This window comes from Tauraco erythrolophus, chromosome 8, assembly GCF_009769465.1.
Source record: "Tauraco erythrolophus isolate bTauEry1 chromosome 8, bTauEry1.pri, whole genome shotgun sequence".
Taxonomy (NCBI): domain Eukaryota; kingdom Metazoa; phylum Chordata; class Aves; order Musophagiformes; family Musophagidae; genus Tauraco; species Tauraco erythrolophus.
The window spans coordinates 35,094,965-35,117,737 of NC_141472.1; the positions used below are offsets into that span (position 1 = coordinate 35,094,965).

The following is a 22,773-nucleotide window of genomic DNA, read 5'->3' on the forward strand; positions in this document are numbered from 1 at the left end:
AAAGACAACTTTGTTGTCTTGTATTAAATTTTCTGCAGATTGGTTTCTTTCTCACGTCTCAGTGAACTCAGACAAATAACGTATGGTCAGAGTATCTACCTGGTCAGAAGATGGAGACTTCATTTATATGTGAAGTACAGGATTAAGCTCAAAGAAACTTGTGCAGCTTTGGGTGTAGATTTCGAATTTTATGAGACTTTGTTTTCTATAGTATAAAATATGTGTGGTAGCGTGGGATAACTCACTGCTCAGTCATGGCTAGGAACCTGTGTTGTACAGGCTAAGCTTTTGGAAAAAAGAGCTGAAAATCTCTAGCAAAGTCTTTGTGAATTGTGGTATTTTTTTAGAGGCTTTTCATTTAGCCAGATTGAGATGATCTTCATTGCTGCCAAAACCTGTTTTTTTTTAACTTTGATTCAAGGGGTGTTGGACAAGACAATCTTCAGTGATGCCTTCCGCAGTGATTCTGTATTAGAATGCTTCTAAGTTTCAATATTCCTGCTTTATTTTTGACCTAACTGAACCTCTTCTCTTGAAAACATTAAGCTGTGGTTTCAAGAGAATCAATGAGCCAATTGCCTGCTTCTTCCTCTTCTTTTTTTGTCTGTCTTACCTTCCATGGGCTCTGATGTGTGCCCATAAGGCTCCATAAGCTGGTGCAACTTTCTAACCCAGTGGAAATCGTGAAAAGTTTTCTTCTGAGTTGGTATGTGGAATCCACTAACAAAAGATCTGTGACTACCAGAGCTGCTGCAAGAAAGGGAAGAGCTGCATGAAGGAAGTGGTTTAGAAATGGCCTCTTCCATTTCACAGCAGTCCTGCAGAAACCAAGCTACTTAAGAGAACAGACCTGAAGCAAGCCTGTTGGCAGTCCTTGTGTTTGTGCAGTTTTTCAAGCAGCAGCCTGATTTCAGCTTTTGGAAAATCTTTGTGGAACATGCTGAACAGCCCTTGCTAATTTGTCAGCCTGTCCCAGGCTTTCCTGAATTTCTCAGTGCTTTCAGGCTCCCAGTACTCAGTATGTTTCTTGATGCTACAGCATGTGCAGAACATGTTTCGCAATCATACTGTGGCAATGAGAAAGCTCTTTGGTCCTGAACATCTCACTGCTGCAGAAGTAGCCATTGCTGGATTTCTGTCACTAAAACATTCAGCTTTGAGCTGTGGGTTGCTGTTGGGCTTCAGCTGGAGAACAGAATTGTGCAAATCAAAAGTTGGAATTTCTTGAAAAATTGCATGTTCAATGACGTTGTGATGGGGGAGGGAGGTCGCGCTGTCTGTAAATGGTTCCATTCAAAAGCTCGGTCCAGCGTATCAGTTCAGTAAAGGTTTTGTTTCAAGATGACAACTTGTTAACCCTTAGAGTTTATTGAAATGAACATGATTTCACTCAGGTTTATCTTTTTTTAACCCATACATTTTTTCCAGGTTCAGGATTATAGACAGTGCTTAATATATTAACCATAATAATTTTTTGCCAACTATCTGTCTCTGTTGAACTCTGTCCTTGGGAATCACAAGTATCTTGGGTTTCCTTAGGCACTGAAGAACTAAAGAATAGATGAACACTTAGCAGATCTGAATATCAGTCATCATCTAGTAGGCGCAAAGGGAATCCGTGTCTGAGCCTTACCTTCCCCACCGAGCTATGACCAACATCTGCTGTAATCACCTAAACCAGAAAGTATTGTTTAATCCTATCAGCATGAAAAAATTGTAAGAAAACAAAAAAGGCTTTAAACCAGTAAAAGATTTCCTGGGCGTATTTCCACGCGTAGCTTGAAATACGTAGTACAATGCACTTTTTTCCCACGCAGTACTATCCGATTATCTGTTTCCTGTCTGTCACTGCCGAGCCTCTGCCTCTCTGCCACTGTAGGCAACTCTGTGAGGGCAACTGTCAGCAGCTCAGCAGCCCGTATGGTGTCAGGGTGACGCCTGTGAAGGCAGGGTGAGCCAGCAGCGGTACGGAAGCGCAGCTGATAGTGCCAACATATGTTCGCATAAAGGACTGTCAGCAGTTGAAGCTTTATTTAAACTCTGAGCTGTGTTGTTCTCCTAAAACCTGGTAGCTGCAAACCCTGCTGGAGATTTATATGCAGAGGGAATATCCTTCCAGAATGTATTAAAGAGTGTGTTCCGTTATTGATAGTGGAAAGTATACTATATAAAGCCTACAAAGTATTTTTACAGATTCTGTTTCACCTCATGCTCTTTTATTATTCTATTCTTTTTTTTGTTTGCAGTCTCAGCAACTCACAAAGAAACGAAGCAGTTCTTTACTCTTTATAATACACTGGATGATAAGAAAGTATATTTGGAAAAGGAGGTAAGAAAACGTTATTACTGTTTTCTAAATATTCAGTCTGTGGAGAAGGAGATAAAGAGTTTTTACTTGGCTTTCACCATATTCAGTTGTGTCAGAGCAGAGTTAACAGTCTTTCTAAGTAAAAATAAAACAACCAATTCATAAAAATATTTCTAATGTTGAGGGTGAAATGGTCTGTGTTATAAAAGAAGTGCTATTAGTACAGCATGTTTAAACTGCTCAGTGCGTTCACAAAACATGAGTAAAATTTAATTAGCAAATATCTCTGTCTTGATATCACAGGACCAAATTACCCTCTTTTTCTCCTTTTAGTCAATATCTTTTATTGTGAACCAATGCTACAGTCAGTAACTTGGGAGAGAAAATTCCAGCTACTGTCAGAACATCAGAGCTAGTTCTCAGGGTCTGAGCCTGCCTGCGCTGAAGTTGCTGGTGATTTAACTGGATCAGGATCAGAAGAATCGTTTTCGTGAAAGCATCTTGTTTTTTTCCTCTCCTCTCTCTCCCTACTGAGTAGAGGTCGCCTCTTTCTTGGGAGTAACTTTATCGAATGATTTGAATTTTCATTTTTTTGCAAATACAAGCATGTGACTTCAGAAAGGTGGAGAAATAGAACCACTCAAGACTAGATAAAAATATGATGTTACTTTAAAAGTGTATAATGTTTTGATACTTCAGACTAATCATAGAATCATAGAATCGTTAGGGCTGGAAGGGACCTTCAAAGGTCATCTAGTCCAACCCCCCTGCAAGGAACAGGGATATCTCCAACTAGATCAGGTTGCTCAGGGCCTCATCCAACCGGGCCTTGAACGTCTCCAGGGATGGAGCATCCACCACCTCTCTGGGCAACCTGTTCCAGTGTTCTACAACTCTCATGGTAAAAAATTTTTTCCTAATATCCAACCTGAATCTACCTCCCTCTATTTTAAAACCATTACCCCTTGTCCTATCACAACTGGCCCTCCTGAACAGCCTCTCCCCATCTTTCTTGTAGGCCCCCTTGAGGTACTGGAAGACTGCTATAAGGTCACCCCGGAGCCTCCTCTTCTCCAGGCTGAACAGCCCCAACTCTTTCAGCCTGTCCTCATAGGAAAGGTGCTCCAGCCCTCTTATCATCTTCGTGGCCCTCCTCTGGACCCTCTCCAACTGGTCCATGTCCTTCTTATGTTGGGGGCTAGTTAGGTTTGCATTGCTTAACTATGTTTTAGTTTGAGAGAAGCAGCAGTCAAATTTCTGGCTGTGTAAAGACACTTTATCTCTTGTTTTTGAAGATGATGAGCAACCATTTCCTTCCCTTAAGCAGCTGATTCTAATATATGTGCTAGGCAGCTTTCAGTTTTTCAATTCAGAAAAGGCATTAATTTATCTAGCTTCTTTAGAGGGCATGAGTCCTGTTTTCACAATACCATTCTAAACTTTAACTTTCCGCAGTTTACGCTGATAGAAATACTTTAAAGTGTGATTGCAGCATCCGCGTAGGTTTGGCCCTTTCTGCTGCAGAAAAGTATTATACCGCTCTGAGAATGTTGTCAGAATCCCAGCTGCATCACAATAAATTTAAAAGTAACTTCTGTGACTAGGTGCTTTAACAACACATGTAAATAATAAATGTAAAAGCATCTCAAGTTCTGTGTTGAATTAAGCCTTCTGGCTTTTTTTTATTGATGTGTGTGTATATATATCTTTTGAGTTAGGTCAGTGATCAATACAAAGCAGGATCTTAGCAGAGCATAACTTGCAATGATGGTTATCATGTGCTTTAGAAATACCGAATTTCTGAGAGAGGTTTCAGTTAAGCATGAGAATGCTGTTTCTAAAATTTGTTATACTTGATGGTCCCCAAGATCCTCAAATAGCTTATCTTGGAATTAGTGATGTGACTTTTCCTTTTTGTCTCCTGAAAATATCATTCAGAATTTTCCTTGAAAGTTTTTGAAACATCAACTTCTTATAAACCAACAGTGACGATACATTGTAGTGTCTGTTGTATGCTGAATATTCAGGAACTCTAGCTGTAAACCTTGCATCCCTGTGCGAGAGTGGATGGTATAATGGCTGCCAGTGGTCCTGGCAAATTCCTTACCTAAGTCTGCAAGAAGATTATCACATGCTTTGTTTTTCTGTAGTCTTTCATTGCTTTTATTTTCTTATTCCAGATGGTAAAATGTATTCATAATATATAATACAACAGGTTGCAGATAACAATGTACCAGATTTAAAATACTACGTTAAGTAGCAGCTATAGTATTCATATTAATTTAACTTCTCCCCTAGGTTAGAGTTTAATACAGGTTTATTTTATTGTATTTTGAGGGCAAGCCTGCAAATTTAAAAAGCATGAAGAGATAGTTTTTGAAATGGGCACATAAAAAGCAGCTGACAAAATGCAGAGCAGATGTATTTCATTGTTGTATAAATTGGGAGTACTCTTGCCAATATAGTTCAATGCCTACTTTGGGGTTTGTTTGGTTTGGTTATGTTCTGTTGTGTTTTTAGTTTCAAGCTTCACTTACACGGATATAATTTCAAAAGACAAATAAATTCATCAAGGGCTTCTTTTATCTTGATGTCAGTCAGAAGAGAGAGAGGTCTGAATGTCTTCTGAGGCAATCTTAACTTTGTTAAATATATAATAAAGTTGAGGTTTCCTTGTGTAACTTTTAATATTAGAATCAAAGCTTCAACAAATAAATATTGTCTAGTAATGTACAAAAGATGACTTTGCCATCTGTTCCTCACAAAGATTTCTGGGATATGCTTGTTCTTTCTTGCCCTTTTTTCTTTTCTTTTCTCCTCCCGAAATCAACCCTTTCATAAAATATCCTGAGCATAATTGCTTTAAAATAACAATAGCAGGAATTGTTATACAGTGGAATTTTGGCTGTAAACGTTGTAGTTCTGACATGAGAGGTCTCTGTGCATCTGGTTGATAGTTTTAATCCTATTTGATGAGAGATTAACTTTTAAAATGCTTTTAAACTCATTTTTTCGTAATTTCTTTGATTTGGGGGTTTTATACACCGATTTTACTGTTTGCAATGTAACACATCAGCACTCTTACTCTGCAGTAGTTGTGTAGAGTACATGTACTTTTCATGACTTGAATGTTTTGCGGTATAAACTGTAATCACAGTCTTAAGCACATGCTTATTGGAAGTATCTGGAGGCAAGGATGTGGACGTGGTCAATGTTGACGGGTCATGCAACAATTATCTTAACAGGAATTCTTAAGCATCTTGGCTGCTTTGGAGTCTGATCAGAATTTGAATTTTTCAAAGTAAGGTCAGGAACAGCTGCAGATTCTGCCATGCCTGTGCTTATCACTGTCTAAGTGAGAAGAAAGATTTCAGATTTGGGAGAATCAGCGTAGGTTTCCATAGCAGTGGGGCAAGTGATTCTGTTTGCAATGCTTACGTTTGTTCAGTACTGGACACTTTCAAATATTCATCAAAGGAGAAACTGCTTGGAAGGTTTAACCACAGGAGACTTGCAAGAAGTATTAAAAGCCAGGAAAGAGAATCATTAATTGCTACTCGGTGAATTTTAGTGCTCTCAGCAATATGTAGAAAGCAAGAAAAAAAAATCAAAGCTGGTTACGTACAAAATATTCAATATATAGTTTAATTAGTTGAGATAGTTCATATGAAGAACAAGAAAATATTCCTGTGATGTTGTTAGAAATTTCTGTTTCTGTCTTGATTCAGTGCAAAGTTAATATCTCATAATAGAAGCCAGGCATGTGAAATGCCATTCTGTACTTTTTAGAAGTTTTATCTTTTTACAGCCTGTAAAATACATATAAGCAAAGCAATAACGATGCATGGCTCGTTTGGAAACCTACAAAATTTCCCTGCATAACGAAAGCAGGGCAGAAATTCACATGCTGTTCTGCACAGCTTGGTGAGTCTTTACAGTATTGTGTGGAGATACTGGTTCCAAACTCAGAAGCAAAAGTGGGGTTGGTTTGTTTGTTTGTTCGTTTTTTGTTTTGGTTTTTTTTTAGCTGGTGCAGTGCTATGCTCAGGCTGATGAGCTAAGTTGCAACTTCTCACCAGAGCTATGACACAACAGCTTCAAAGCCAGCATCTTCAGTACCGTTAATACAATCTGGGTTTCTTTTGTTTGGGTGGTGGGGAGTTATTGCTTGAGATAGGAGTTGCTGCTCGTTCACAAGCCCTGGTCCTCATGGGGGATTTTAACCACCCTGATATCAGCTGGAAAAACAACACGGTGGGGAACAAGCAATCCAGGGGATTCCCGGAATGCATTAACGGTAACTTCCTTATCCAAGTGATAGAGGAACCAACAAGGAGAGGTGCCATGTTAGACCTTGTTCTCATCAATAGGGAAGGGCTGGTAGGTAATGTTGAACTCGTGGGTAGCCTTGGCTGCAGTGACCATGAGATGGTGGAGTTTGAGATCCTAAGGACAGCTAAGAGGGAGAAGCTCAGCAAGCTTGAAACCCTCGATTTCAGAAGAGCTGACTTTCGCCGCTTCAGGAACCATCTTGGTAGTGTGCCATGGGATAAAGCCCTGGAGGGACTGGGAGCCCAAGATTGCTGGTTGACTTTCAAGGATCATCTCCTCCAAGTTCAAAGGCATTGCATCCCCAAAAGGAAGAAATCGGGCAAAAACACCAGGAGACCTATGTGGATAAACAAAGAACTCCTGGCTAAAATCAAATACAAAAGGAGATTACACAAAGCATGGAAGCAGGGACTAGTAACCTGGGATGATTACAAGGAATTTGCTTGTGTGCTCAGAGATCAGGTTAGAAAAGCTAAGGCCCTGACAGAGTCAAACCTGGCCAGCGATATTAGAAATAACAGAAAAGGTTTTTATAGGTATGTGAGAGAAAAAAGGAAAATGAGAGAGAATGTGGGGCCTCTCCAGAAGAATACGGGTGACCTGGTTACTGAGGACATGGAGAAGGCTGAAATATTCAACAACTTTTTGCCTCAGTCTTCACTGGCAACCACTCGAACCACACCACCCAAATCACAGAGGATATTGGCTGGGTCTGGGAGAGTGAAGAACCACCCAGGGTAGGAGTAGATCAGGTCCGGGAACACCTGCAGAACCTGAAGGTGCACATGTCCATGGGACCTGATGAGATACATCCACGGGTCCTGAAGGAACTGGCAGCTGAAGTTGCTAGGCCACTAGCGATCATATTTGAGATGATGAGGTTCTGGTGAGGTTCCTACAGATTGGAAAAGGGTGAACATAACCCCCATCTTTAAAAAAGGGACCAAGGACAACCCAGGAAACTACAGACCTGTCAGCCTTACCTCTGTGCCAGGTAAAATCATGGAACAGATTCTCCTGGTAGCTGTACTAAGGCACGTAAAAAATAACCAAGTGGTTGGTGACAGCCAGCATGGCTTCACTAGGGGCAAGTCGTGCCTGACTAATTTAGTGGCCTTCTACGACAAAGCTACAGCGCTGGTTGACGTGGGTAAAGCAATGGATGTCATTTTCCTGGACTTGTGCAAGGCGTTTGACACTGTCCCACATGACATCCTTGTCTCTAAAATGGTGAGACACGGATTTGACAGATGGACCACTCGGTGGATAAAGAACTGGCTGGATCGTTGCACTCAAAGAGTTGTGGTCAATGGAGCGATGTCTACATGGAGACCAGTGTCAAGCGGTGTCCCTCAGGGGTCTGTTCTGGGTCCAGTGTTGTTCAACATCTTTGTCAGCGACATTGATGACAGCATTGAGTGCAACCCTCAGTAAGTCTGCCGACGACACCAAGTTGTGTGGTGCCGTGGATTCACTTGAGGGAAGAGATGCCATCCAGAGGGACCTTGATAGGCTTGAGAAATGGGCCAGTGCTAACTGCATGAGCTTCAACAAGTCAAAATGCAAGGTCCTTCACCTGGGTTGGGCCAATCCTAGGCACAAATACAAACTGGCCACAGAGTGGGTTGAGAGTAGCCCTGAAGAGAAGGATTTGGGGGTGTTTATAGATGAGATGTTTAACATGAGCCAGCAGTGTGCTCATGCGGCCCAGAAGGCCAACCGCATCCTGGGATGTATCATGAGAAGCATGGTCAGTAGGTCAAGAGAGGTGATTCTTCCCCTTTACTCGGCTCTGGTGAGACCCCACCTCGAATACTGCTTCCAGTTTTGGTGTCCCCACTGTAAGAGAGACATAGATTTGTTGGAGCATGTTCAGAGGAGGGCCACAAAGATGATCCAGGGGCTGGAGCACCTCTGCTACGAGGACATTGCGGGAGCTGGGATTGTTCAGCCTTGAAAAGAGAAGACTTTGGGGGGACCTAATAGCTGCCTTCCAATACCTGAAGGGAACCTACAGGAAGGCTGGAGAGGGACTTTTTACAAGAGTGTCCACTGATAGGACAAGGGGAAATGGGTTTAAGTTGAAGGAGAACAGATTTAGATTAGATCTTAGGAAGAAATTCTTCAGTATGAGGGTGGTGAGACTTTGGAATAGATTGCTCAGAGAGGTTGTGGATGCCCCCTCCCTGGAGGTGTTCAAGGCCAGGTTGAACGGAGCCTTAAGTAGCCTGATCTAGTTGAGAGGCGTCCCTGCCCATGACAGGGAGGTTGGATTAGATGATCTCTAAGGTCCCTTCCAGCCTATGCCATTCTGTGATTCTATGATTTTTGTTTTTGTTTGGTGGTGTTTGGTTTGGGGTTTTTTAAGAGATTTCCTTGTATGCTGTCCTGTGTGGCTTGTAAGCATGGTCAGGGATATGCCTAAGTGAAACTGTTCTGCTTTATCCCTACAAGAAAGACTAATGATGCGAACCTGGCATAGCTGCACCATACGCTCGTGCACCATCACTTGAACTGGGTGATCACCTGTGAGTTACTTCTACATCGAGTTTGAACACGTGTTGAACACATGTATACGCCATTCTGCTTGGTCAGTTTAGCTTGGAAAGTTGTTGTATTGGGTTTGCTTGGCAAGGTTTTGGTACTGGGGGGCTACTGGGGTGGCTTCTGTGAGAAGCCGTAGAAGCTCCCCTTGGGTCTGATAGAGCCAATGCCAGCAGGCTCTGAGACAGACCTGCTGCTGGCCAAAGCCAAGTCTGTCAGCGACAGTGGTAGCACCTCTGGGAATAACATATTTAAGAAGGGAAAAAGCAGTTGCTGTTGAACAGCAATTGCAGCCCAGGAGAGGAGTGAGAATATGAGAGAAACAACTCTGCAGACACCAAGGCCAGTGAAGAAGGAGGGGAGGACATGCTTCAGGCATCAGAGCAGAGATTCCCCGGTAGCGCATGGTGAAGACCACAGGGAGGCAGGCTGTGCCCCTGCAGCCCATGGAGGACCCCACACTGTAGCCGGTGGATGCCTGAAAGGAGGCTGTGACCCTGTGGGAAGGCTGTGCTGGAGCAGGCTCCCTAGAGCAGGATCCTGGCAGGATCTGTGGACAGAGAGGAGCCCAGGCTGGAGCAAGTTTGCTTCAGGACTTGTGACCTCATGGGGGACCCGCTCTGGAGCAGTCTGTTCCTGAAGGACAACACCCTGTGGAAGAGACCCACGCTGAAGCATTTTGTGAAGAGCTGCAGCCCGTGGGAATGACTCATGCTGGAGAAGTTCATGAAGGACTGTCTCCCGTGGCAGGGACCCTGTGCTGGAGCAGGGGAAGGGTGTGAGGAGTCCTCTCCCTGAGGAGGAAGGAGCAGCAGAAACAACGTGTGATGAACTGACCACAACCCCCATTCCCTGTCCACCTGCACCACTGGGTGGGGAGGAGGTAGAGAAATCAGGAGCAAAGTTGAGCCTGGGAAGGAGGGAGGGATGGGGGAAGGTGTTTTTAAGATTTGGTTTTATTTCTCATTATCCTACTCTGATTTGATTGGTAACAAATTAAACTAATTTCCCAAAGTTGAGTCTGTTTTACCCGTGACCGTAATTGGTGAGTGATCCCTCCCTGTCCTTGTCTCAACCCACGAGCCTGAGGAGAGGAGTGATGGAACAGCTTTGGTGGGCACCTGGCATCCAGCCAGGGTCAGCCCACCACCTTTGTCACACTAGAAAATGCTCAGAGGTATAATTGGGTGTCAGTAAAATTTAAAATCTCAGCTGTGGTCCAAGACTTGCTTGTGCTTTTTGTAGCTCCCCCACTGGGATAGATTTTTATTAATACAGACGGGCCATGGTTTCTCTTCCAAAAGAACGCTCACGGTGCTTTTCATACAGCTGACTGCTTGTCTTGGAAACATCTGTATAGTCAATTTTTTCACTTGAATTTCATTTTCTTGTCTGTGAAAACTCCGTACCAGAAAGGACAAATGTATAATTTCTTCTTTTTTGTGGTTTTTTTTTTTTCTTTCTCCTAATTCACAGGTTAACTTACTGAATTCTATTCATGACAACTTTCATCAGTAAGTAATGGTCACTTTTCTCTTGGTAGTTGAAACGAGTAGCATGGTTGGTTGGAAATATGGGAGAGGACATGAGTTACAGAGTCTAAAAAAAATGCTAGAATTTTTTAGTAATGTAAACTATTTTATAAAATAGTTTGTTATTTCTGTTTAAGCCAATGTTTGGAGAATCAAAGACTTGGAATTATCTAACTTTTATTGCCAACATGTTTTTAATATCTGGCTCTTCAGTTGCAGTTGTGGAAAGAAAACATTCAGTCATCATTTTCCTGGCATTAATTTAAATATTTTTATCCATTTTCTGAAGTTGTAGTTATTACATTATGTACAAAGCATTAGACTTGGACGTATTTCAGACATGTTTATTGTAGACTAACTCTATATTTAAAGGTTTTGATTAAATGTGAAGTCTTTAGGTAAAATCATGGTTCCCTTGGAAGTTTGAGATCAAATATCAGTCTATGGTGCAGCCAGCATTTATTTTTTTTGCTGTGTTTTTTTGGCTTCACAAAAAAAAGTCCAGTATGAATTTTTGTCACAGCAGTACGATTCAGTAGAGTCACGGAGCAGGAGGTGGCTGTTCAATAGTTTTAAACGTTTAATTCTTTCAATTATATCTTTTTAGAGTTCCGTTGTGAAATTACAAGCTGCTTTTTTTTTTCCAGAGTAATTAATTATCTCTTTACTTACATCTGTACACTTGTGTCCTTCTGTTTTGCTCAGTGATGAGATCCTTTTGATTCTGTCCAGTCAGAAACCAGTGCTGTAATTGACAGCTGGGGTTTACGTTGGCGTTTTTCGTTGGGTGGGTGTGTGGAGGGGGTGGGGTGTTGTATTTTCTTTGTCTTATTTTTTCTTAATCTGTTTAATGTATGTTACAAGTCTAAAATTACTTCTGGGCTTTCCCTATTAGGGCATGAAGTTATATTTTAGAATATTTACTGATCTACTGGTCCTTACTCACCTTCTTAATATTCACAACAGCTGCTTTTCTTAAAAGTTTGTGCTTTTGGTTAGTTAATAGCAATTTATTTCTGTACAACACAGAAGAGAAAGGAACAGATTTGAACTGACAGGGAGAACACTTGTGATGAGCTCTGCAGTCTCTGTTCCCGTCTCTCTGATAGTTTATACCAGCTGAAGAACTGTGCTGTTACCTGAAATCAGTGATTAAAAAGATTAATTTTTACCTAGAACACTAAGCAATGTGAATTCTTGGACATGGGTAAATATGCGAGACAACGGTAGATGAGACACGTTATCCCACATCCCCGTCAGTTGTTATCTTTTTTTTTTTTCCAGAGCAATGGCATCTTCTGGTTCTCGTGAGCAGTTTTTACGGCAGATGGAGCAGATTGTAGAAGGCATCAAACAGAATCGAATGAAGGTCTGAGACTCTTCTCGCTTTCTTTGCTAGAACCTGGGAATTATTTCAGAAAAGCCTCTTGGATAATAACTGTGCATGGAGAAATCCATTACGTGAGGTGCAAATTAAGCAAGCAACTAACAAGTAATGCTTACTTTCACATCCATAAGAAACTGCTCACCACTGAAACGTTAATGAGTAGGGTAGAAGAGAGGTGTTATAACGCTTCTGTCCAGGTGAGAAGCTTATACCCCATAACTTCGTTATAGGCTGTGTGGTGATGCAGGTGCTTGAAGCGGCTGTATGTGACCTAAGTCAGTGAGAACTCTTCGTTTGAATGGTGCGGGCACAGACCTGTTTCAGGCACGGTTTCTCAAGCAGCTGGAGCTGATTGAAGCCACTTTCTGCTACTGAAGAGGGTCAGCAGCACCTCGCAGAGTCCCAGCCATCAGCTTCCCTTGCCCCAGTTGCAGCGTTCATCTGACACCTTGCTCAATCCACTGGGGTGGTGGGGTTTTTCTGGTTTTGTCCCACAGCAGCTTCAGGTAAAGGTGTCCACAGGCGTATTTGCATGCAATGGACAGGCTTAGGTACTTCCTGGTAACGGTAATTACTAACTTGTGTTGTTTCACTCTTTTATTTTCCTATGCAAACGTATTCACGTTTTCCCAAGTCCCATAAAGGGGCTCTGAGATTCTTTTCTCTACAGAGCCAGAAAATTCTTGGTTCTGTATATTATAGCTGTTTATTTATTTGATTATAATTTATATTTATATAAATATATAAATTTATTTATTTTATTTGTTATTTTAACAATATATATTTATATATTTGATTATAGCTGTTCTTTATTTGAGTTTAAGTGGAAGTATGATAGATACAAATCGAAACATACTGGAGCATGTGTGGAAATTGCAGTCTGTCCAGGTATTGGGGTATTTTATCTCGACGGCTGAATAGAAACTTCAAGTACAAAATATGATAAGCATGTGTACATACAAAAACGAGAATGGGATGCAGCTAGAGCTGTAATAAAGCTTTTTTGCACTAAAAACTCCACTAAAAAATGTGACATCTACTGTAGACCGCTGTGTTGGAAGAGGTGGCTAGTTCATTGCCTTTTTATGAAATGAATTATTTTTGTTTGCTTGACTTCTTATTTTCAGAGAGGACAAAATGACAGCAGAAAGAATAGTGATATTGATGGTTTTCTTTCTGTCTTCAAGGCTGTTGACATAATGAGTGACTCAGCATCAAACTGAGATCATGAAAATACTTTAGAACAGTGCAATTCTGACTAGTGAAGATGGGCTTGAAGATAATTTGGGGGTTGGAACTAGATGATCATTAAGGTCCCTTCCAACTCAAACCATTATAGGATAATTACATTTCCTTCTTTCAGAAGAAGGACATTATTTTAATTGCTGCAGCAAGCAACTGCTCCAAATGGAAACTGTCCAGGAGATCAGTGTTTTGTTTTCTGTCTTGTCCTCCACTACATACACAGAAATGGGTAACAGCAGAGCAAACGCCAGGAGTGAAGGCAGACTGAGAGCTCTGCTGTGACTGACTTCAGGTTCTTGTTATTGAACTGTTAAATCTTTGAAGTCCATAAAATCATTCTGGACTCTCTTATTACATTGTCATAGGGAATCAAAAGTTTCAGCTGCTTCATGTACAGATAAGGGAGAAGGAAGCAAATGGGAGCTGTTATGTCAGATGGCTCATTATTTTAGGGGAAAATAAAATTTCAGCATCTCTGATGGTTGCTGAAAGCAATAGCAGCTCACAGCACTTGTGCTGTATTCCTGCACTGGCAGTTTGGCCACGGGCAAATTGTAAGAGTTCACAAGTGACATTTCATTCCTAGCTGAGGGTGTCTGGATCAGCAGGAGGTGGCAGTTACAACTAGTGGAGAAAAACAAGAGTTTTTGAATGAAAAAGTTAAGCTTATCTCAATTGAAAGGAAAAAATCAATTGTTAGTGATGGAGTAGATGATCATTCGGTACCTTCTAATAGTTGATTTCTCAATGCCAGGGAAGATACTGACAGCAAATGAATGCTAAGAAGGTTTTAACAAGTCACGTGGTTCCTTGGGGAACAGCTCTGCAGCAAAAGGGAAGGTTTCCTTATTCTTTGCCTAGGAAACGTCTGTTGGATGACTTTTTCAACAGACAGGCAAGTTGTACACTGCAAGGGTTATTCATCCCTGTGGTGGCTTAGTCTTACCTATGGGACCGCTGTCTGCAGTGCGTTAGAAGTGCTCACAGCCAGTTTCAGGATTCAGTCTTGGAGCTCAACCACTTTAATTGTTTTCTGTACAGCCCTGAAGACTCTACACCCAAAGAGAAATTTGGTTTTTCAAAGCCCATCATGTTGTAACTGCACTGGGGAAGAGGCCGAAGGGGAAGTCAGACATAGTACCAAGAACGAGTAACTTTCAAACAAGCGTTTCAGTGCGATAACGTGTCTATGAGTCTTGCTGAGAGCAGAGCAGACCAGTTTCTTGACATCCTCCTCTCAGTAGAAACTTGTCATGGTCATGCATAAAGAAAGCAATTTATCAAAGGACAGTAATAGGGTCATACAGGGATGCATGTGATAATACTTTTCTTTGCATTAACACATTTGATGCTTTTTCTTCCTCAAGCATAACTTTAAAAACCTACTAGCCCTCTTAAGTTACGTTAGGAGAGATTCCCTGATGTTTTGGACAGCAGCTGGCTTTGTAAAGGAGATGTACCTTGTTGGCAATGTTCATACTCCGGGGAAGTCTGGGATCTGCTCATTTCCTTTAGGCATAAGAATGAATAAGATCAGTGTTGATACATAAATCTAGAAATGCACCGAGTTCTGCTGCTGTGGAGTTACCTGCTTGTTTGGGCTTTAGGGGATACTTGCAGGTTTTGGAATTACCTTTTTCCCTGTTACAATTTAGGAGGCAAAAGCCTGTCAGAGAGAATGCAAAAATAATTTTTGGAGACAAGAATACAACAGGGCTTTTTTTATGTGGTTGTGCCCTAGCACCAGAGGAAGAGAGGGAAAATTTACTCTCTAGACTAGCCGCAAACTTGTCTGTGATGGAAGAACTTCATAAGAACTACCCTTGAGAGGAAGGCAGTCTGTTCTGTAATAAGAGCCAATCCCCCTCATGTTTAGGGTCTTGAGTTATGTCTGTCATACCTTTGGAACAAGAAGAAAAGAAAACAAGTTTCTTACATGTGGGTCTTCAGCAAGTACAGCATTGCATAGGAAGGCAAAGATGTCTCCAGCCCTCCTTGTTTGATACAACTAACATAAACAACCAAATCAGGATTTTAAATTTTTTTTTTAATTAATTTAATTGTGTCATCATTGAGGTAGGATCGTTCAGTGAGCAAGATTCCTAGCTTGCAGAGATGGGAGCCCAAGTGTAATGCTGAGTGCTACCTGTAGTGCCTCTGGTACTGAGACTTCAGCGTTAGCTTTTTAATTTATTTTTTTTAAGAGCTGGCCTAAACTTCGAGCACAAGCCAGGGTATCATTTATGAAGCATCTGTCTCCCGTTGCCTATTATAGATAGTTGTTCCTTATACAGTATATTCGTGTGTGTGTATTCCTTTCGCAGTGCATGATCTCTTATCCTTCCTTATACCAACAGATGGAAAAGAAGAAGCAAGAAAACAAAATGCGAAGAGACCAGTTGAACGATGAATACTTAGAGCTTCTAGAGAAACAGAGGCTTTACTTCAAAACAGTGAAGGAATTTAAAGAGGTAAGAACAGTTTTGCTCGTGTAAACTGGCAAGTGTCGGTGCCCCGTTTTCACTTGCGCATTGATGTATGCACGAGAGTTCCTAACGTGATGCTTATCGGACCATGTCCACGATGTCGCTTGGTGGTTATTGCCACGTGTGATTCTTGGACTCTGAGTTTGATTCTAGAAATTCTTTTTTCACTGATAGACTAGCCCCTCTCCGTGGGGCAGGGGAAGGATTAATTTGTTACCAAGCAAGCTGGATATTTAGGTTTCCAAATGGAATCTCTTGAAGATCTGTGAGCAGATAGGTACTGGAGCAGAGAGGGTTGTGGAAGTGTGTTGTGACTAAGGGAGGGAATCCAGAGTCGCAGTAGTTACAGATGCCTTTAGGAACCAGCCTTGGTTTCTAACCACTGTGAAAGCACTGTTAAACACTTCATTGATTTAGCCTTTCCCAAGCTTGTAACCATAATGTTCTTCTGATAGTTATTGTCTCCGTGATAATGAATGACAAAGTAGTGTTGCCAGGCAAAATTGTCATTCTGCTTCAGATGCTTGAGGAGAAACATCTTTCTGTAATTAGTCCTGCTTTGTTCTGAGACAGTTCCTTCCTGTTTCGGACAGTGTGCTCTGGGAGAATGGCAGGGACTGTTCAGCTACTTCTCTGACGCACAGAGTTTTACATCCTAGTTGCAGAAGTTAGTGGAAGTTTTTTGGGGTTTTTATGTGGAAGCATAAATAAGCTGGTTTTCTTCCACTGCCTTGTGAGGGAACTTCGACTCAACCTTGCTATCCTTAAAAATAAACGAAGTCACAGTTGTGGTGTTGAAAACAGGTGTTGTGTACTTATGTAAATGTATTTCTTGACCTAGAGTTGTTCCCTGAACACTGACTTTCCTGCAAACTGTCTTGTGAAGTTCTGCATCACTCAAAAGTAGTCTCGATTTCAGATTTATACAATTTATAAGTAAAAAGGTGGATTTGCTTTAGCTACTTGTAATAACTTTAGACAAATGGTCAAGCAGCATTCCCTTTGGCTTGGATGTGATAAAGTTTAATGAGTATTACCTTTGGAATAGCATTATGGATGAACCTGAACTATCTTCAGCTCATCTCTTGCTCCAGACTACTTTGGATTTTAGAGATCTTTCAAAATAAAAGGGTTTCGTTTTGCTTATATGAAGAAATGACTGGGTAGAGTTAAGAGCAACTACCTCCTTATCTGTTTGCTTTCTGTTAACAGGAATGCCGTAAGAATGAAATGCTGCTGTCTAAGCTGAAAGCTAGTTCTTCCTGAAGAACTCCAGCTGGTGAAGCTTACAGATGATTGTTCAGTCCATTGAATCTCTTTTGTGAGGTGACACTTACAACTGCAATGTAGATATATATATATAGATGGATAGATATATATATATAAAAAAAAATACGCACAGCTGTAAAAGTCTGGGGTTTTTTTTTTCCAATATGTATTCAGTTTTACATTCCTTCATCACATGGCTGTATTATTCATTATTGGCTCCACTACACAGTAAAGAGTTAAAGCAGTACAGCAAAATAGAAATATTGTCTAATTTTATTTATTTGGGTTTGGTTTTTTTTCCCACAGTAAGGACAATGGGGATGGTTTTTATTTGGGTTTTAACACTGAATTAGGTCAAGATTCTGGAGTAAGTAGGTATGTACTGTGTAATATCTCCAGTGCCACAAGATGAGCACTGCAGAATGCAGTGCTTTGTTAATTTTGGAAAAAAAAAACATAGAATGAGATTCTTGAAACTCTCTTCATCAGCTGATAGCTTCACGTTATTTTAATTTACACTCTAGCCATAGATAAGATTCCAAAGGACAAAAATTAATTTCTAATGGTTAAGACATTAGACAATGGAAAATTACCGTGGGTAATTCCTGGTGTAAAATTATAGATCTATATTTTTATAAAGTCTAGCAGTTGTATAAATTTCTTTGAAATTACATTTTTATATATATAGAGTGTGCTTGTTAAATTAATAGCTCCAGGAAAACACACCTTAATCACTAGGGACCATCATGTTATCCCTGGCTGGGATGAAAATCCAAGTCTGTGTCACCTGTAATGGAGGAAGATAAAGATTCAAACATTCTGCTCAAATGAACTGATGCTCACCTTTGAAGACAACCACCTGTTTACCCTGCTGAAGATTTACCCTTGAAAGTTTAGAAACTTTGTGGAACACTTGCTGAAACATTTTTATATATCTGTATATACAGTATTTTATAATGAAAACAGTTGCTTTTTGTACTTAACATCAGGGTTTTGGACTGACTTCTTAATGTACATCCCATCTTCAGGAGAAGAAAAACCACGTCCTTTTTTCCCAATAACACTGATGACAGTGCTGTTTGATGACTTTCTGTGACAGCGAATATAAAATAAAGAATGTTTGGAATCCAGTGTCCTCCTGCTATTGTGTCTTTAAGGCGGCACTTGAAGCCTTAATATGCTTTGGAATTACGAGCAGGTTAAAAGACGAATTGTGTCAATGTTCACTTGTGTCACGTAGCAATCGGGAGCGTTTTGTTTCCTCTTGCCGCTTTTGGTGAGCGCGCTGCCGTGGTGTTTGGCACAAACTGTCACACCTGCTGTGTGCAGAGGGGGTCCGTGTCTTCCATAAGCATCTACTTCAGATACAGAATTCTCAGTGGGGACAGTCCAAGCTCATCACACCACGATACTGGACCCCAGTCCTTTAGAACACGACGGAAGGTTTGATGATATCGGCGTGTGATCCTGTGCAAACGCTGTAACACTGAAAACAGAGACGCACCGGCATTTGTTAAGCCTTGCGTAAGGAGATTGCTGGCATTCTGTCCAGGTAAAGTGCAGTGAGCTACAGAACTGGGATAGACTAGGTTGAGCGTGATGTACCTTCTTATAAATGAGACTGGTTTTGTCACAACCTGAAACACTCTTCCTGTTCCTTCAGGACAAACACAAAGAAAACCTTCCTACTGAGCCAGTTTGTACCTTACTCCCTCACACTCGTTAGTGACTGAATATATGCAGGTCCTCCTCTTGTATGTATTCAGAAATTCAGTCTTTCTAAAGCTAGTGAGGCAAAACTACATTCCAAATACCTTCAAAGAAGGAAAAAATTACATTCAAGAGTTCCTTCAAAGAAGGGAATTTGCATTGAGTGGTGCTTACAGAATTTCTGTAGTCAGCTTTGATATTAGGAGACATTATTTATGTCTACAAACCTTGCCCTCTATAAAAACTAATTCTCTTTCTTACTAATTTGTAAATTGAATAATTTAACTTTGGCACCAAGATAACCTGTTTGTGAATTCAAGCTGTGATGTCTTTGCATACCATGCATTTCTGAAAAAATTACTTGAATGGACATTTCACTTTGGGTTTTACAATTTTCATCAATATTGCTTTAGTATCAAGCAAAATTTCCTAGGTAGGGTAAGTAGTGAACTTACATGTAGAATAAATCATGTGATTATTTGTTCAGTGTGACATTAAACCTCATGCTTACCTGTCACAAACACAGTAACCTGGAAACTTCGACATGGAATGTAAAAACATTAGATCCATTGCTTTGGCTAGGTGCTAGTGGTTTTGACTAAGATAAATCCGGGGTTTCTGAAGATCCAGTTACTGCTCTGAGAAAATAAATCAGAGTCCAGATTATAACTTATAACTATTTAACTTAGAATCATAGAATCACAGAATGGTTTGGGTTGGAAGAGACCTCAAAGTTCATCCGGTTTCAACCCCCCTGCCATGGACAGGGAAACCCTCCACTACACCAGGTTGCCCAAAGCCTCATCCAACCTGGCCTTGAACACTTCCAGGGATGGGGCATCCACAACTTCTCTGAGAAACCTGTTCCAGTGCCTCACCACCCTCAGAGTGAAAAATTTCTTCCTTACATCCAACCTAAATCTCCCCTCTTTCAGTTTAAATCCATTGCCCCTTGTCCTATGACTACACGCCCTTGTAAAAAGTCCCTCTCCAGCTTTCCTGTAGGCCCCTTTAAGTACCGGAAAGTACTTAAAGTACTCGTTATATAAGTACTTGTTATATATAAGTCAATTTCTTTCTACAATAGGTTGAAATCCAGGACAGATGGACACTATCTTTGCTTTCAGATCCTGGTGTGAAAGTGAGAGTAAAGAAGCTGCAGAGGTACAGAAACAGCAACATCAGCTGTTCCTTGCTTTCTGTCCCAGGCTGTGTGTGTTGGTACTATTTCTTCTGATTCCTGTGGAGGAATCAAAATGAGAGAGGCACCGCTTCTAATGGCCAACTGTGTTCCTTGTCCTGCTTAACGTGATGACTGTCAGGCTTAACCAGTACATCGGGCTGTCCCCTGTCAGTTTTAGTGTGGAGGAACAAGGACACAACATGCTGTGGCTGCTCGTGGGAAGGAGATTTTTGGGAACCGTATCCAAGACACTTTGGTGCTACAAACATGACAATCCTGGTAAACAAACACAACTGAGTTAAATTTGGCTACCAGTGAAACCATGACAGCCATTTGTCAAAGTGAAGGGCAGTGTCAGGAGGTAACTTCTAAGTGGAGTTTTCAAAAAAAGGAGGACAGTGCTTAAAGTGGTTCTTGTTTTCCTTTAAGTCAATAAAGCTTCAGTGTGTACCGTGTCTTTTTTTGAGATTTAAGGTCTTTTTGCGTAACTATTCAATTAGTTTTTTGATCTACAGAATTAAAAATATTTTTAATGCCTACAGTTTGGTGATAGGAGCTGTGCAGCTGAGGCACTGAATTCTGAGAGCGTAGATGCGCGTAGGACTAGCGAGTGTTTTGGTGTCCTGCTTTCTTTTCCTTATTAACCGCATGTACCTACAGAAGTTTAACTGAAAAATACGTGTACAGCGATGAGCTTGGACTGTTTCTGTGTGCATCTGGACCAGGTTGCTCTCGGAGCACTAAAGCCAGCCAGTACAAAAGCATTCAGTGCCCTCAGCTCTCACTGGCTTCAGAACAAATGTGGAGGACATCCTTCTCATCTGTGCTCGTTTTCCTGTGAAAAGTCCAGCTAAAATTTAACAACAGTGGGTGAAGGAGGAGGGATAAAAACATCACTTTATAACAGTGGATGGACAGGCTCGCAGGTTAACTACCTTGTCGTGGTTTTTATAATAAAAGGAACTGAGGGTCGAGACAAAAACAGAGGGAGCACCCACCTACCATGGTCCCAGGCAAGACATGACTCAGGTTTTTTCTTAAAACAAAACAATTTATTAACAGTTGCTTAAACAAGGACAAAAGGAAACAAAACTGGTTACTTAAGAGGATAAAGAGTAAACAAGGCCAGATCTTAAAACATCACCTCCCCACCCCCTTTTTCCTTTTCTTCCTGGCTCTACCTCCCCCCCAGCGGCGCAGGGGGACAGGGAATGGGGGAGTGCAGGTCAGTTCATTCCATGTTGTTACTGCCGTTCCTTTCTTAAAGGAGGAGAAGTCCTTACACCATTTTTCCTTGCTCCAGTGGATCCCCTACTCACGAGGAAAATCCACAAGCTCCTCTCAGGATGAGTCCTACCCGCAGGATGCAATCCTTCCCCATCGGATTACTCCAGTGTGGGCTTCACCACAGTCTCGGATTCTTAGGGAGTTGCAGCCACTCGCTTCGGCGTGGGTTGTCCCACGGACTCTAGATGCCTCACGACCTCGTTGTGCATCCCATGCCCCATTATTAACAGTACCTGGTTGTGCATCCCCTGCTCCACGACCTCTCCTGGGCTCAGGCATCTCTTTCCCCAACGTGGGCTTTTCCACGGGCTGCGAGTGGGTCTCTGCTCTGCTGAGTCTATCTTGGTTGCAGGGGGCCACCTGCCAGCTCACCACCGGTTGCAGGGGAAACTCAGCTCCAGCACACCTCCTCCCGCTCCATCCTCACTGCCCTGCTGTCGGTGTGGCCATTTCTCTCAGAACTCAGTCCTCTCTGGGTGAGCTCGGCCTGGCGGGCACCCCGGGAGCGAGGTGCTTCCCGAGTCCCCCCATGCGGCTCCGCTGCCGCCATCTTGAGCACATGGCGCCAGCCCATCCCGTGCAGCCGCCCGGGCTGGGAGTGAGGTCAGCGCCCTCCTCCCCTCGCCTTGCTCCTGGGCAAAAGACCTTTTCCTGTCCCTTTGTCTCAACTTAAATAGGGCAATTCGCAGAGGTGCCGATTTGGCTCAACCCCGAGGGGGATGAGACTCTGATCTGGTGGCACAGGGAGCAAATCCCCTCTCCTGCCACCAGAACACTCCCCCCACATCAAACTATCACATACCTAAAAGAGATAGTAGCTGTGGCTGTATCATTTTATTGCTGCTTTTCACCTTAGTTGAGATAAGGACTAAGGATGCTTTTTGCTCTGTCTGGTGTCAAAGGCAATTCCCCTGTTCATCTGTTAAAGACCCATCTTGATACTGTGAACACAGAGATGTTCCTGGAGCACTGGTAGAGCAGAGTCAGAATGAGACGCTGCACAGAACAGGCACTTCGCTGCCGTCAGAAATGAGAGAGTTAAAAAGTGCAAAATACAAAGGAGCAGCTAGTTGAGATAAAAGGAGCAACTGCACGTGGAGTTGAAGAGCAGAGACTCAGGGGAGATGTGATCTGCCTATAGTGGCTTTCACCTTTAGCATGAAAAATACTGCTAAATATTTAGTTTCTGAACATACCTGGGTAAGGGGTAATGATCTGACACTGCAAATGAAGTTTGGGCAGAGAGAAAGACGCAAAGCATTAAAAATAACTGAGCAGGCTTCCTCGCGCCAAAGTTCAGCCACTTCTAAATACAAAGCCAATTTAGATTTACCAAAAATTAATAATGTGTGACAAAACAAGCAGCGAGAAACTGGCCTGCCCGATCCAGGGATGAACTGGAGTTTAGCTGTGTGATCTGTGGCATTGGGAGGCTCCGTACCACTGCGGGAACCGTAACCTTTCACTGGAAATTCCTGGTTCTGGCCACT

The 22,773-nt window shown here is 41.9% G+C and overlaps 1 protein-coding gene across 1 annotated transcript in view; it reads left to right on the forward strand.

Annotated features, from left to right (window-relative positions):
- CCDC93 (CCC complex scaffolding subunit CCDC93) overlaps positions 1 to 18,149 on the forward strand; it is a 54,478-nt gene extending 36,329 nt beyond the window's left edge. Inside the window, exons 19-23 of the mRNA XM_086615517.1 lie at positions 2,247 to 2,329; positions 10,661 to 10,698; positions 12,001 to 12,085; positions 15,706 to 15,819; positions 17,047 to 18,149. Coding sequence (XP_086471643.1) covers positions 2,247 to 2,329; positions 10,661 to 10,698; positions 12,001 to 12,085; positions 15,706 to 15,819; positions 17,047 to 17,100 — 374 coding nt within the window. The 3' untranslated portion in view covers positions 17,101 to 18,149. The remainder of the gene's footprint in view (positions 1 to 2,246; positions 2,330 to 10,660; positions 10,699 to 12,000; positions 12,086 to 15,705; positions 15,820 to 17,046) is intronic.
- The last annotated feature ends 4,624 nt before the right edge of the window (positions 18,150 to 22,773 follow it).